This window comes from Cyprinodon variegatus, unplaced genomic scaffold, assembly GCF_000732505.1.
Source record: "Cyprinodon variegatus isolate N-32 unplaced genomic scaffold, C_variegatus-1.0 Scaffold707, whole genome shotgun sequence".
Classification (NCBI taxonomy): Eukaryota; Metazoa; Chordata; class Actinopteri; order Cyprinodontiformes; family Cyprinodontidae; genus Cyprinodon; species Cyprinodon variegatus.
In genome coordinates, this window is record NW_015151160.1 from 246,524 (window position 1) to 263,547 (window position 17,024).

Genomic DNA, 17,024 nt, shown 5'->3' on the forward strand with positions numbered 1-17,024 from the left:
TTTTTAAACTGCAGTATCTATACTTCTACTTAAGTAACAAATGTGTGTACTTTTGACACCACTGGTCATTAAACTGTCACAAGTACATAGCAATGAAATAAACTCTCTGCATTTAACCCATCCCCTTGAGGAGCAGTGGGCTGCCATTGTACAGGGCCTGGGGATCAGTGTGGGGTTGAGGGTCTTTGTTTGGGGACCCAGAGTGGCAGTCTGTGGGAGTGGGGATTGAACTTAGAACCTCTGGATTCCAAGTGCAACGTCCCAACCAGTAGGCCGCCACTTTCCTTTTTGTCCCCTAAATAATCAAGAGATTAATCAATTTGCAAAATAATCGTCAGTTTTAGCTCTAAAAATTAGAGCAACTTAAGTAAAGGTTATTCATATAAGTTTGTAATGGTTTAACAGTTTTCAAGCTAATGATTTTTACAGTATATATATATATATATATGTATGTGTGTGCATGTGTGTATAGTACCGCTTGGACAATTTTTGAACAAACCTACCAAATGACATTTATTTTACTCTATCACATAACATAACATTACTTCCTTATTATGCCTTTAAGAAAGAATGTTTTCATTTAAGAACCTGCAGATGGTGCTCCTATCCCCTCCATACAGAGAGGCATGTGGCAACCTATAGATGCAAGCTTCAAATGTTCTCTAACTGTGAGTCAATGTTTAACAAAACAGGTCTCGCTTCAAAGATCTGAGCTGAACAACCGGCTGCTTGAGACCTGCAACATATTCAAGAAACAGGAGAAATGGGCCAAAGGCCTCCTAATCAAAAACTTGAAACTGCTACAGTATGTGGGAATCCATTCAAACCAATAGTATATAAACAGTAATAATATATATATAAACATATATACATATATATATATACATTATATATACACAATAACAGTTTCAGTTTACCTTCCCTTACATAGAGAATAAAGTAATCATACTACAGCTTTAAAGCATAAAAACAACCTTGCGGTAGACTGGAGCATTAAGAGAATTATCAAATGAAATGGAAAAATGAACCTCCAACTAAACACTAAAAGTGACACAGAAGAAACCCAAAAACCTAGATATTTATATCCAAGGGTCCTCAGAGTTTAATACTGTGGCTGAATCTAGTCCTTTTTGTTTTGTCTGTGCCCACATGTAGGGATGAAGGTTGACGTTGCTCTGAAGACACAGCTTACACAGGCTGCTTTAAGGCATGTTGTCAGCCACATGTGGAGAATAAAAACTGAAAATCATATTTCAGTGGCTTTCGGGAGATATTCTCTTCCTTTTAGGATTCTTAGTTTACTTCGTCTCTGAGCAAGAAAAATGGATTGTGGCTGAGCCTGGCCTTTAGCACCTGCTGACTAGTATTGTGTTTCCAACATATTGCTGCTATGAAGGGAAAACAACAAAAGCAGAGAAACAGCACACTCTTCCTTCTTAGCCATTTCAGCCAGTTGTTTATCACCAGCACAGAAAGATTGCTGTGGCACAAAATACATTTTGCTGCACATACTTTTTTTAAGGTTCAATCACATTACCTAACTCTTCAGTCAATTAACAAAAACATGACAATGTGTAAGGTGGTTTACCTTGGATTGTTTAATGGCTGCATGCATATTTAATATAAAACCTCACAAAGCAATGTCTCATAAACAACATCTTGATTACTTGCACCTCAAACCCACCTGGGTTAGGGTCAGATGTTGAAAGTGTACAACAGCAGCCACAGAATACCAGAGTCCATTAAAAGCTTGAAAATGCATTCCAACAACAATAGTAAATAAATATATAATAAAAGATGCATGAAAGAAAAGTATGAGTGGCAGGCTGATCCACTCAGTGGGCCTGTCACCTGGCTCTTATTAGTCGCTTGCGCACTTGCCCTGGCACTTCATGTTTCCACTTATAGAAACAAGCCTCCATGTGGGAGAGATGTGCTCAAACCAACAAAAGAAAATAAATATCTGCTGCACAGTAGGAGCTTTTTCAGCCTCCATGTATAGAGGGAACTACCCTAAAGATTACAGAACAGAGTGGTAAATTATTACGTTTTAGGATGACCAAAGCATTTACAATAGTGTGACAGAAGTATGACTAAAAATATAACATTTTCGCTTATAACTACAGCCATCACCAAAAGCTTCAGAGCAAGATTTGAACTTGTACATTTGGATTTCCATGTTTGTGTGGAAGAGATGGAGTGGAGGTGAGGGAGGCTGGCGAAAAAGAGAGAGAGAATGTGTGTGTATTTTATGCATCTGCCTTATTTGCAGTCAGGCTTGAGGAGAGAGCTACAGACTAGGTGGAGAGTGTACTCAGATAATACCACATTGTCCACACTTCAGCCTCTCATCTTCATTTACAGCAAGAAAGCTTTTCCTTATTGGAGGTAAGGACATTTATACTTTTCTGCAGAAATACATATTCTGAATTCACAGATGGATTCCTAAAATGGATATCCAAAATCGACCTAGAAAAATAGAAATTAATGCAACTTTTCTTCATTTCATATCCTTCATTTATGATACATAAGACCTGTTGTGTATAAAATTATAACTGAAAATATTATCCAAATAATACTAAAAATATTTAAAAAATCATATTTATTGTATATTTCTCTGCTATAATAGAAAAAAAAATGCACATATTCTGTCTTGATCAGATGTGTTTTAATGTTGTTATTTTTTTAGGATTTATCAATGGCTTGTTTGGGTTTATATAATGATGAATTGAAATTGTATGTTTGCCCATTACTATATTTATTAATTGAACCAATTCATAGTTTACAACACTTGGTTTATAATATGATTTTTTTGCCATGTCTAAAAGCAAATGTTATGAATAGTGTAATGATATCAAAGCCAAGCTTTTTAACTATTCATGTATGTAGTTTTAAACGTCTATGCACATAAACACAAGAAGCCTGATCATCAGCAGTGACGCTGTAAGAAAAACCCTCCTGTATTAAAAAAAAATAACAAACCTTAAACTGAGTAAAAAGGTAGATGTGTACCATTTCATCTGCACCCTTAGTTGACTGAAACTGCTTATGTGCAAATTAAAGCTTAAACAAATCACTGAAAAAGAGGCAACTGCATGTTTGGAAAAATAATAGTAATCAGATTAGGATGAATTTGAGCAGGTTATTCAGTTATGATTAATTTACACATGGAATAGATTATTCATGACATCATGGAACCGAAATATTTTAAACACAATGTATGAGAGCTTTTTGTAAGTTGGAGAGTCAAGCCTAAATGGTCTAGATATTTCATTTATTTTAACTTGCCTTGAATAGCCCCCAAAACTAAAACATTCAGTTCCTATTCAGTTCCTCCCATTTTTTTTTCTATAAAGACCTGTCTATTGAGTGATTAGATGATCAAATAATAAGCATTCTTAGGTTAAAGATCAGATTACACCGGATTAGTTTAAAAAGTAAAATTTATCTGGGGTGGGTGGATGTAATTATTATTAATTTGGAAAAACAGAAAAAGTATGTCATTAAAAAGGCCAACCAGCATGTTATACAGGTAGTTCATCTTTATATTGTTGCACATTAGCAACGGAGATGGTAATACTGTCATAACTGGGTGTTTAATGCAACAGGTCGCATCATATTAATAACGATCTGGGCATTTGCAACAGTGCATATCTTTTGACATAATGAATTTGATGTGCTTTGATGCTCCAGGTGGGCTTTCCTTTAAAAAAAAAAAACTCACCTATGTAACGTGATCCTGTGCTGCATATGTCGTGTCGCCACCAGAGCTAACCAAGCTAAAAAGGTGTCATCTGACTAGAAAAATATATGGCAATAACCTGATCTGTGTTTATTCTCTGATGTACGATTTAATCTAAAGGGGTGAATTTGGATTTAGACGATCCATGATTTCTCCAGTATCAGATTTACCTAAACCCAGAGGGATCCTGTTTAATTTTGCTTTCAAAGAGTAAAACCTGGAAGTTACAGGTCTTACTCCCCTAGTAGCCATAAATTAGGCTTCAACTGTGTCATTAAATAAAAATGTTAGTTCACCAATTACTAAGGTCAATACCAGAAAAAATGTTTCAGCCAGAACCACTATAACATTTAACAGGCTATTAACCTATTTGTTTAAAAAAAACACAATTCTCACCTTCTTTACCTAGTTACTGTACATACTAATGCAAATCAATTGTGTACTTTTTTTCATATCAACTTTCAGACCAAAACAACTAGTTTAACATCTATGTGCTCAGCCACATTATATCAGTAAAATTTTATTGCTAGTTTAATATTTTTGATACCGTTTTAAGATAAGAAACACAAAACCAGCTAATTCTAGCACTTTAAGTAATATTTGCAAATTTCTGAAGAATCTCCTCTAAAGTATTATGAATTATGACCGCTTATTATTATTAACAGAAAATGCTTTCATTTCATCGGCTTACAAATCAGATAAGAAAGCAAATTAGTTACAGAGCAGTGCTGAACAAAAATAATAATTAAAGGTGAGAGCTAAAAGTTTGATCTCCTTCTGGTCATTAATTGACACACTCACACTCACCCATTCTTGCTCAGTACTTTTTGCCAGCTGGTTGCCAGGTCCCTCAATGCTAATTCCAACCAAAGGTTCTCTGATGTAAGATTTAATCTAATAGCTCTTTAAAATAATTATTTATGTGTTCTTTATTTTTGACAATCCTACTTTTATTCTGCACTACTCTGGAAATTTTCTAAATATATAATTTTGAAAATCTCAATGTTATAATGAAAAAATAAATAGCTATACTTTTAAATAAAAAAAAAAACAGGACATTGGAATAAAAGGAAGGTCAATAATTAAAACTGAAAATACAACCCAGTCAGAGTAATATGAAAATCATACAAAACTGGATCAAAATTCAAATAGAAGAAATTGGTTTAAAGCCCATATTTGTTTATGGCTAATGAGGAGGCTTTTCTGCTTTACAGCAGCAAAGCATTTCATATTTTAAAATCTGCAAAACTAAAACTTTGGTAAATCACTTAAATCTGCTGAGTTTTAAGTAGATCCACTAACAGCTGGTCAGTTAATCTGAGTGCTTTTGGTTAAAAGCCATCCAGCAAGTTTTAATCACACCATACAGTATGGCCAAATAAGGATGCTTTACTTTAACACCAAGCTAAAATGAATTGTAGCAATTCATTTGAGTTGTAACAAAAGTATGGATTGCTTTTTCAAAGTAATATTTCGACAAGGAGCTTTTGTTAAGAAAATAACCAAAATAAAATTCTGAATAAAAAGATCAACATTTCAGAAGTAGCTTAACTTACTATCTTATGCTTCCTACTGAGTAAAACAAAACAAAAAAACATTATGTCATTAGGGCAATCCATTGGCTGCCATTTAGAAAGTCTGTGCCGAAACTTTTACTTTATTACCAAGATAGTACTTAGTTATCTGCTAATAACATAATTGGCAGTCTTGTTAAAGTACATGTAGAAAATTTAAAATGTAAATTGCAATATTGCAAAGGTTTATAGTAAGATGTGTGTCTGCAGTTGTATGGATATACCTGCAATGGAAGAGTGGAGCAATAATTTCTATCCTTGAAAGCAATTTAAGAAGTTCTCAGCCTTGTCTTCCTTGTTAAACATTTCCCACTATGTGAGCATGTACTGTTTTTTTACCTAACATTACTTCCTCCTTGGTGTTGGATTGTTTCCATTTGCACCTGCCTTTAGAGCTGGTGCATTTCTCATTATTACATTCAGAGACTCATTCAGTATCACAAGTCTTGCCACAGCACACATTTCCTCTACTAAACGGGTGAGAGAAAGGCAAAACATTGTATAAAGATACCGAAGTCCATCTCTCATGGCATATTTGATTTTGCATATATATGCAGTACGTCTTTAAAAAACAATTTACTTTTATTTAAAAGTAAATTGTAGCAGTAAGCTACTCTACCTCATATGTCATTTTTATGCTTTTCTTAAAGGAATGTTATGCCATAGATAACGTATTCAACTTATTCATGTTACAGCAGATATATAATGTTCTGACAAAGTAGTTATCAGCAGCTTTGATTACTCTTATCTGTTTTATGTTTTTTTTTTTTTTTTACACTTAAATGCTTAGAATCGTCAATTGTTGATAACAAAAAAGAACCAGAGTAAAGAAAAAAATTTGTTTTTAAACAGTTTTTCAACCCTTTTGTTTAACTGTCATAATGACTCGAAACTGACTTTAGAAGCAGAACAAAAAACCCTAAATAATATCGTTTTCAACTTAAAATTTTCCAAAATTTACCCCAAAGTTGGAGAAAGTGTTTTGTTTATTTTTCTTCCCATGTAAGCTGTCATTTTAACAGCCAATTACACAATATAAACTTTTTATTTTAGACTCCCTTTTTAACGACTTAGAAAGACCTCAAGCTTATGCTGGAGTTTTATTAGCCGATTTTTCATCTGTATTCAATACCATGCAACCATCTTTTTGCTTCGGAGCCTTTTAAACAAATTTAATCTGCCTCACCGGCTAGTCTTATGGATTTCAACTTGTCGATGAGGGAACAGAGTCTTTGTTAATAACTGCCTGTCAGATTGTGTCTCTGTATCAACAGGTTCACCTCAGTGTTGTGTTTTATCTCCTCTTCTTTATATTTTGCAGCGAAATTAATATAAAATTAATCTTAAACACAGTTATCTTGTGAATTTTTCAGATTACACTGCATTGTTAACCCTTCTCAGCATTCCAGAATCAGAACGGCACTCTCTGATTTTATTTCTTGGTGAGACAGAAATTTTAGAGTTAAATGTCAAATTTATGACCTAAATGTCAAAAAAACAGCAGGACAAAATTTTGATTCAAGACGTAAAAAGGATTTGGCCACCGAGAGCATTATTCATAGCGAAGGCGTGGAGCTTGTCTACTCTTATAAGTATCTTGGCACAATTTTTGACAACCAGCTTAAGTTTGAGATTAATACTGCAGCTGTTCTGAAACAAGCTCAAAAAAGAATGTAGTTTTTGAGAAAACAAAAGTCTTTTTCAGAAAGTCCAATTATCATGGGTAGGTTTTATGCGGCTTTCATTGTTAACCCTCCTGTGTTTAAAAAAAACAAAAACAGTCTGCATCGTGTCTTTAAAATCATAGGAGTGAACCGGAGCAAAAAAAAGCTAAAGTGATTCTCTCTTCATCAGAACATGTTCTCAAAAATGAATTCTCATTGTTGCCTTCAGGACTGTAAAACAAATCTCTATGCAAATTCTTTTATACCAACATTCATTCGACTTTCAAACTCTATGTTGGCTGGTGTGTTTTAAGAAAAGATAAGTGTGTTATCTTTTTACCATCTTGGTGTTTTTATTATTATTGCTAACTTTTGTTTTCAAGCTCCCTGTCACATTTTTTTTTCTGTTTAATCGTCTTATTTTTCTGTTATTACATGTTTATTTTCTGTTGTTTTTTTCTCTCCTGTACTGCTCAAACAAATTGCCCCTGGTGGGATTAATAAACTGTTTTGCCCAAAGACACAACAATTGAGTTGGATGGAGCAATAACTCAAATGGGCGACCCTTGGGTTGCAGGAAAAACCTCTGCATCCTACACAACTGTAAAATTACTTGTATTTAATGCTGCTTAGAGCCTATACAGGTGCTGCAGATGATTGACATGCAGTACACCCACTAAACACCACAGCTGTTCAATTGCTCGTTAATGCAAATGTCTAATTAGCCAATTCCATGGCAGTAACTCAATGCATTTAGGCCTGTAGACGTGTCATGACCATTTACCAGTTTAGACTGAGCATCCGATTTTGAATGTGGTGTTTTTTTTTGTATTGCCAGACAGGCTGTTTGGAGTATTTCAGAAACTGCTAATCTACTGGGTTCTTCACCACAACCATTGCTAGGGTTTACAAAGAATGGTCTGAAAAAGAGAAAATATCCATTGAGCTACACTTCTGTTGGTGCAAATGCCTTGCTGATGCCAGAAGTGAAAGGACTGATTAGAGTTGATAGAAAGGAAACAGTGACTCAAATAACAACTCATTACACCCAAGGCATGCAGAACAGAGTCTCTGAAAGCACAACACAAACCTTGAGGAAAATGAGCTATAGTAGGAGAAGACCACACCAGATGCCAGTCCTGTTAAGCCAGACATACACTGTGGGATTTTTTTCAATCGTCGCACACAGCTACAGCTTACTGTGTGAGGTCACGGCGCACGATGAATGTTCTCACACTGTGCGACCTGATGCTCTTATGCATTATACCTGCTCACACTGCACGCCTAAAAACCACATCGGGCTCAGCTCCGCAGTGAGATGGCGCTACGCAGACTCGTCGTACTGTATCCGGAAGCCAAGCGAGTAGAAGAGGAATATGAAGCTCACTAGAGAGAAACGCGCTGCTTTGGCAATTTTTGCAATTTTGTGCTGAAAGCTTTAAAAAGAAAAGGCGACAACATATTTGGACAAAGACGTGGCTGAGCAAACATGGCTACTACGGTCTGTCAATTTTACAGAAATAACCTCATTTCACTCACACCCCCACCAAGCTTCTGTTTTATGTGAGGGGAAGAAGAAGAAAACTTGTTTGCGCATGCCCACTGAGCGATTTGCCCATGACGGCCGACTGATTTTCAAAGATGTTTGAGTTTCTCCCGACCTCTTGATTCCTGATCGGGAGGGAGGTGGTCGTGAGTGGCTGATTGCCCCTCGTTACCCCTTGGCCCGAATGAAAAATTCTCGCACGACTGGAAAGTCGACCTGAAAAGGGCAAAATATTGTGCAGTGTATGCCCGACTTTATCTAAGAACATGACACTGCAGCTACAATTCAAACAAGCTCAAGTGAACTTAAAAAAAACTTTTCCAGGTCTGATGAATCTTGATTTCTGCTGCCACTTTGGGACGGAAGGCTCAGAATTTGGCTTTTAGCAGCATGAAAGCCTGGATCCATCCTGCCTTGTATCAATGACAAAGGCTTGTGGGGGTGGTGTAGTGGTGTGGGGGATATTTTTTGCCACACTTTGGGCCACTTAATACCAATTTAGCATCAAATAAATGAGGCAGCCTACCTCAGCATTGTTGCTGACAATGTCCTTATGACCACAGTGTACCAGTCTTCTGATGGCTACTTCCAGCAGGATAATGCACCATGTTATAAAGTGAATCATCTCAGACTGATTTCTTGAAACTTTTCCACTTAAGTAATTCCGAATAGAGCATATTGACAAACAACATTTTATTTTTTTAATCTTAAATGCAATTTTTTTTTTAATAATTACTGCTCTAAATGTGTTGCTCCGTCAGCTAAAGATCTGTTTTGGTCTCTATACTGCAGCTAATGATTGATTACTAAATTAAATGATGATTATTTCAATAATCAATTAATCATGATAATTCTGATTATTTGTTTCAGCTAGTTTGAGCGATGTTTGAATTTGGCAAATGGTCAACCAGAAAGACATCACATTACTCCATTAAGATATGTGCGAACGGACTGTTCACTCTCTGCCCAGGAAGAAAAAAATAAGCTGGTAGATGAAGAAATTGTTATTATGACTCAACTCGAACATCAGATTCAGAGTTGAGCTTTTAACTTTGCTTCATCATTCATTTTTCAACACTCTTTCAACTGTGAATTAATCAGCATTGTTTGGATGTTGGAAAAACTTTATTTTCCAACAGAAATAGGCTATATCAGCAACATTTTAAAAGGCATGTTTGTGAAAATTATGCTTTTTAGACATACAACTCAAAAATGGTTGACATTTAAACACTTAATCCATGAAGAGTTAACAACACAATTTAAACTGTTTAGTGTTTAATGTTGTTTTGATGTTGAACCAAGGTTTCCCTTAAACTGACATTTTATCAACAACTTTAAAACATTTAAAGTCAGTCGAATGCAACATAATCAGGCAGATGGTGACTGAATAAACTTCAAACTGGCATACGAATGAAAGGATAAATCTTTTTGCTGTTACTTGTCAGCAAGCTATTGACTGAGCTTCCTGTAAAAATCCATTATCTTTTTCAAACTGTGACACTTAATCAAAACTCTAATCCAATCTCTTAATTTTTATAGGTTAGCAGCTTTATAATAAAAAGCCCAAAATATGTCTAAATACACTTTTCCTATTACACACTGTATGATGAGACTTAGATTAAGCATAGGAGCAAAAAGACTTTGAACAGTCCTTTAAGCATGGAATTATTCTTTATAATGTGGAGTGATAGGTGGACATAAGTAGAATAATACAAAATACTGTTTAAACTTACAGTAATAGTGACTGAAGTGGAATTTTGCTTTAAAGGCAAGCTTTAAAGTAAACTGTTAAAATCTTAACTAAAACCTTGAGAGCTTATAATGTGACTAAAGTATGTCTCCATATTCAGAAATGGAGTCAGAGCAGCAGCAGACCCATTTTTTCAATAACCCAACATGCCATTTACCCAGGTGATGGTGGACCATCATTGTCATTAACAGACTGAACTTCAAAGGCTTTCCTTATGTAATGGAAACGCTGAAAGCTTTTGTTGTAAAGCCTTCAAATGTTTGCACCAGCGAAATATTTCCACCTATATTAGTTCAAATCCACACTAAACAGGTTGAGTCATTTGATCATTGTCAGTGATGCAATGATGCAAATATACCAAGAAATTTGTTAAAAAGCTGATTAAGGACAACATTATAGACATTTTGGAGCAGCTATCTTAACACTGGGGTTTTAGTGGAAAACCTGAGGTCAAAACTGAAAACGACGTGTGTGACAAACTGTGTTCAGTTACACCAGTTCTTTCAGGAGGAATTTTAATAACAAGCTTAGTAAAGTGAGTTTATGAAAGTATATAGTGGCTTGTTTTGAAAATATAAAAATGTATTTAGGCATCAGTTTTTGATTTCATCCTGCAGCTCCTGGCAGTTATTTTTGCAATGTTTTTTTGCACAACAGTGGCTGAGATCAATGAATAATAACTCACATAATCTTACCTTACTTGCAAATTACCTTTTAATATGCAAGTTCAATGAAACATAGTCACAAATCAGGGACATTTCTGAGATGGCTTTCCAAGTGGTGTCTTATAACTAATTTAATCACTTAGTGTCGGAAATGAAGTCGCTCATAAGAGGAGACAACAGTGGAAGCTGATCTAATACAAACCTTGGAGAAAAACATGATGAAAAGAGATGACAAGATTACACTAAGATGCTACATTGTTCTACAAAAGTATTAAAGGTTTTACATTTTTTTACAGATTTGTCAGATTTTGCTCATTAACTTTAAAATGTGATTTTCAGCTGATTTTTATGCACAAATGAAAACTATGTTGGCCTGAACCACCGCTTTTACCTTCTACCTTTGTTTTTTTGAAGTGTGACTTGTCTTGACATTTTTAGAGAGGAAAATATTTGAATAGTAGTTCTAAAAAAAAAAACGAAGTGAGTCTTTATTTGGAAATTCAGCATTTTTAATATGCACAATGGTGAACCTTTAAATTGTGGTTTTGGCTTTATATTTTGGCTTGCTGGAAGCTCATCCTCCATTCCAGTCTTAAGCAGGTTTTCCTCCTCAATTTCCCTTTATTAAAGGAAAAGTCTGGTCATATTCAGAATTCAAACTTCTCAAACTACTTTAAATATGAAATTATTACATACTAAATTATAAATGTTTTTAATTAAGAGTAATTTTCATTTAAGTATGCTTTAATCCATCCACATCCACATCCATGTTTGTCAAAGAACACTGCTTCCACCTACCGGTTTGTGAAGTCACGGTGCGGTATCGGCTATTGATCAAGTCCCACTGCTCAATCTGGTGTTTGTCACAACACGCTATTATCCACTTCATCTTGAAAACATTCTTCTTCCAAATGTTGGCTACATGTTACGTGTTTTTTCACTTGCCAGAAGTTCGATGGCAATTTCTCCCGTTTCAAGTTGGCAATCCAATGATGAACCCGTCCGTGGAGGATCATGAATCGGAATGGTGAAATAACACATTTTTATTTTCACTTTTACCCGATGCATAACAACATCCAACTGCCATGCATATGTGGGCATTGTAACTTTAACAATAGCTCTCACAACAGCGAATTTTAAGCTAGGCTTACCGCACAGTGATGTCACTGCCGGAAGATGTCAGGAGGGAGGTGTTACTATATTTGGGCATAAATGGCCGCTCCCGGACTCCCAAATTTTTAATGATCCATTGATTATTCCTTGCTGACCAGACTTTTCCTTTGAGGTTCATTCAACTTCCCATCAACAGTGAACAGTTGCCCTGGTTCCTGGAATATCATCCCACGTAGTGCTTTGTTTGTAGGCCCAAAAGATACATAGGATCACAGGCATCATTTTCTAAAGGACTCCCACCAACTTTTGCGTGGCAGGAACAGTCCCCTCCAGTCCCTTTCCGCTCATTAACTTTAGCCAACAGTAACTCAGGTTGGGTGCAGCAGTCTATGTTCAAAGGGTTTTGAGTCAGTGTTTCTTTTTCTTCTCTCCCACTGCTCCCAAGTCCCGCCCATCGGTGAAAAAAATCATCAGATCTGTCACTTTAAGACATAATATGATTTGCAGTCACTAATCACTGGGTACATAGTAGCTATGTGGTTAGAAGGGAGACACGCAGAGTGAATTTTAACCAGCAGCTAGTTCGATATAAGTTTAAATAAAAGTTAGGAGACGGGTTGGTCAAAAAATTTAAACACAGTGTTTAAATGTGTTCTTTTTTTTTACGGTGTCCTGTCTCGCAATGTGGCAATAAGAATAACTGTCTTCATGCTGAAAAGATCTCAACAGATTTTACTTTCACAAGTGGAGTAGTACGGCTAACGCCATAGTGTCCCGCTTGATTTATGCATATAAATAGCTTTATTATAATTATGCAGGGAGTTTTACAGATTATATGGACACTGCAATGTAGGTAAGAACAGGAAAGGAAAAACTGAAAAAAGGAGAAAAGATGAAAGAAAGAGGAAATAAAAGGGAGATAACGATAAAATGTCTTCAGTGTGCTTCATCACCTGCAAAGAGGTGTAAATTGAACAGCAATACCAACGAACATGGTACGAGACATACAATAAAGTAACACCTAGATACCATCACTGAAGCACAAGTAGTATTATTCAAACTGACATGCACTCTGTGGTACCTGCAGATAAGAACATGGGCTTTCTGTATGTGTGTGTAATATGTTTTTCTTTACTAGTTAAAAAAGCTGTGCTTCTTAGAGGACCATGACTCATAGTTACAGGTTAAAATGAAAACATATCTGTTGTTTTCTTATTGAACAGACCGAATCAGGTGGCAGAGCTTCAAGACCTACCTTCTTGACCATAGCTGTGGAAACAGCAAAAAGGCCCATATCTACTAAAGGTTTTCCAATTTATTCAAAAATGCAACACCCAGCCAGGAGTTGTTTCTTCAGAAGTCTCAAGCTGCAATAGCCTTCCTTTCTTAGCCATACCACAGCACTTCCATATAAGTTGATGGTAGGCCATCTCAGGTCATGTTAGGTCAAGGAACGAAAAAGTCCCTTTGGCGGACTTGCTACTATACATATGCTTAACCAGAAACAGAAAATGATAAATAAAAAGAAATAATTAATCTTCAACAATATAATTTGTGCAATCTGTGTAATCCATTCAAAATTTGGGGGAGCGAACAGTTCTTGTGTTGAGGTCAGCCATCATGGCATTAGCCTTTACTGTATGTCGGTTGGGTATATTTTGTGCTTTAAGATATTGTGAGGGATCAGACAAAAGGAGGTTGTGGGACAAACAGTTCAACAAACATAGTTCCTTTGTTGTTTTTGAACACAATCTAAAACTTTTAACACTAGGTCTCTCTGTTGAATCTGTTCAATTAGTAGAAAAACACTTCAATTAGTGGAGACATTTTGAGCTGCCGTAAGTTTGTTAATATTCTTTGTATCACCTTAGGGGTAACCCCCTTGCGCTGAAAACCCAGTGACGCCTCTGATTGGATGTAAATTATATTGTAATAAGTGGCTTCTAAGTTATTTGGATTTGTGATATTGCTTCTAACTCAATATAGCCTGACAATTTTATATTCCATGGTAAAGTACTGCAAATGTCATGCTGTTTGTTTTTACTATCTTCCAGATCCCGAGTCACATCTCAGCCTTGGGATGTTGGATAACAACTGTTCTTTCGATCCAATGCCTGGGATCGATGAAAGGTTTTGTCCTACAGGACAGGAGTGCATGAATATGACCTCCGGCATGAATATCAGCCAAACTGGTATGGATGATGCATGTTTGACAGAGGAAGGATATCTGGAAAAATATCTGGGCCCTCGACGATCACCTGTGTTCCTGCCTGTCTGCCTCATTTATCTTCTCATCTTTTTGATTGGCGTTGTGGGGAATGTGCTAACATGCACAGTTATTTCACGCAATAAGGTCATGTGGACACCAACAAACTACTACTTGTTCAGCTTGGCCATTTCAGACCTGTTAGTGCTACTGCTTGGTATGCCACTGGAGCTGTATGAACTTTGGCAAAACTACCCATTTCTCTTAGGAAAGGGAGGCTGCTACTTCAAAACGTTCCTTTTCGAGATGGTCTGCTTGGCCTCCATTCTTAATGTAACTGCCTTGAGCATTGAGCGCTACATTGCCGTGGTGCACCCACTGAGGGCAAAGTATGTTGTGACACGTACTCATGCCAAGAAGGTCATCCTCACTGTGTGGGGCATATCGGTGCTGTGTGCTGTGCCTAACACGAGTCTGCATGGGATCATAACCCTTCAGATTCACTCAACTGGTCCTTCTGGTAACATAAACCTTGAGATTCCCGACTCGGCTATCTGTACTTTAGTGAAATCACGTTGGATGTACAACCTCACCATCCAGCTCACCACCTTTGTGTTTTTCATTCTGCCCATGATCACAATCAGTGTTCTCTACATGTTGATTGGGCTGCAGTTGAAGCGTGAAAAGATGCGGCAGAGGCTGGAGGCCAACTCTGGCTTCGGAAGTGACAGCTTTTGTAACATCCGTACCCAGCAGCAGAAGGCAAGACGCCGACAGGTCACAAAAATGTTGTGTGAGTTAACATTTCTACATTTTCACCTTTCTAAAAATTTAATTTTCATTCTTATAAAATGATGCATATAGTTACATCAAGATATTTTCACTAAAGGCAGATTTTATTTGTTCTTTTCAACAGCCAACAGCAGCTAAAAGTCCATTTTAAATTCTCCTTTTAAAACTGCAAGGAGGAAAGCCTTCATTCATTTTTCAAACATTTTAAACATAAGAGGTCAATAACCATTGTTTTCAGAATCCAAGGTGTACAAATTAATCAAATAAAATCACAGATGCAGAAAGACCAAACGCTGGGATTCAAACTTGGACCAATTAGCTGCAAAGCTTAAGTGTTACCAACTGCATCACCATGAGGGATCAACTTAAAAAAATCAATATATTCATAAGCCTAATATTATTTCTCTTGGGCTTTACCCATCTTTTTTGTATTCATGTGGCAAAACTATACTGTACCTTAGAGTATAAAGTGCTTTAAAAGTATAATTAGGATATTGCAGTGATATTTTCATTATTTCAAAGCAAAAATTTTTACACAAGGAGAAGTTTATATAGATGAAATATCTAAGTGGTCTAGTATTTTGCTAGACACATTAAGGATGACAGCTTGAAAAATCCTTATTCTATTGCTACTCAGGTATTGGTTCTAAATGCTTTCCAATCCTGATGCATATTTAATCCTTTTGCAGTGCTCTTGCATGAGAGCTTCTCTTGAACCACAGGAGGACCTGAGTAGGAGCTCTGGGGGCCTCACAACAGGGATAAAGTACACACTTCATGCACTTTCTGTTATTAGATATCTTTTATCCTGATGTGCAGGATTAAAACAAATCTGAGGCTCCAGGATAACTAATAACCTAATTCATAATGGAAGGAAGGCCCTCAGAGGGGCTGTTTAGTTCAGGCAAAATATGTTGGCAGTATTAGTTATTGACTTCCCTTTGAGTTCCTGACCACAACATCTAATTCACTTCCTTTTCCCTTTCTTTAAGTTGTTTTAGTGGTGGTTTTTGGAATCTGCTGGGCCCCGTTTCACACGGATCGCCTCATGTGGAGTTTCATCAGTGACTGGACCGATAGCCATCACGAAATCTTTGAGTATGTACACATCATCTCCGGCGTGTTTTTCTACCTCAGCTCAGCAGTCAACCCAATCCTTTACAACCTCATGTCCACACGCTTTAGAGAAATGTTCAAAGAAGTCATGTGCCATCGGCCACATCACATCAGCCCAAGAAAACACTCTCTGAGTGTGACCAGAGTGACACTCCGCAGCACACTGAGTGACGCACCTCTCAGCAACGGAACCACTGTTGCTGAGGCGGACATGGTTGCAGATGGCGAAGGAAAACTAAAAGATGAGACCTGTTTTTCGTGTTAAAGAAAAATCTATGAGGACATGTGAAAAGGGGTGGAATTGTTGTAGAGTCTGTTATTTGAAAGTATCTGCTTGTTGCTATGCTTGCTTTTCCCCAATGTCATCTGCCTTCTACAGAAGATTTTACACAGGTATGTCAAGAAAATATCTGTGCAGAAGAATTAAGTTAAAGCAGAACACTTCAGTTATGTGGAAGGTTGCATATAAAAAAGTAAGTAATCCATTTATTATCTAGTATGAGATCTAACAATTTTTCTTAATACATTGTGTTATATTATTTAAATAGCTATTAAAGCTTGATGACTTGATGGGACATGAATGTATTTAAGGGTGTCTACTTTAGTTCCACAGTCATGCTTGTCTAAACTATAATCTGTTGCTTGGTGTTTTCAAAGAATTGGTCCTTTAATTTCAAACCAGTTATATTTCAGAACTTGGGAGCAGTTTAAAGGTTTGTCCTAAATTATTAAAGTGGAGGTAGGATATTCACCACACAACCTTTCAGGAGAACTCCCATTAGAAAAAACTGAACTATGTTTTGGGGACTGTGATGAATGTTTAAGACTGATACTTATTGAAAGTGCTGTGCACAGA

General features: G+C 36.5%; 1 protein-coding gene across 1 annotated transcript; it reads left to right on the forward strand.

Annotated features, from left to right (window-relative positions):
- Nucleotides 1-2,336: 2,336 nt before the first annotated feature.
- LOC107097575 (neuromedin-U receptor 1-like) lies at nucleotides 2,337-16,618 on the forward strand. Its single transcript, XM_015394763.1, has 3 exons — nucleotides 2,337-2,388; nucleotides 14,109-15,053; nucleotides 16,045-16,618. Exons 2-3 carry the CDS (start codon nucleotides 14,135-14,137, stop codon nucleotides 16,431-16,433), a joined length of 1,308 nt encoding a protein of 435 aa, XP_015250249.1. The 5' UTR covers nucleotides 2,337-2,388; nucleotides 14,109-14,134; the 3' UTR covers nucleotides 16,434-16,618.
- Nucleotides 16,619-17,024: the final 406 nt, after the last annotated feature.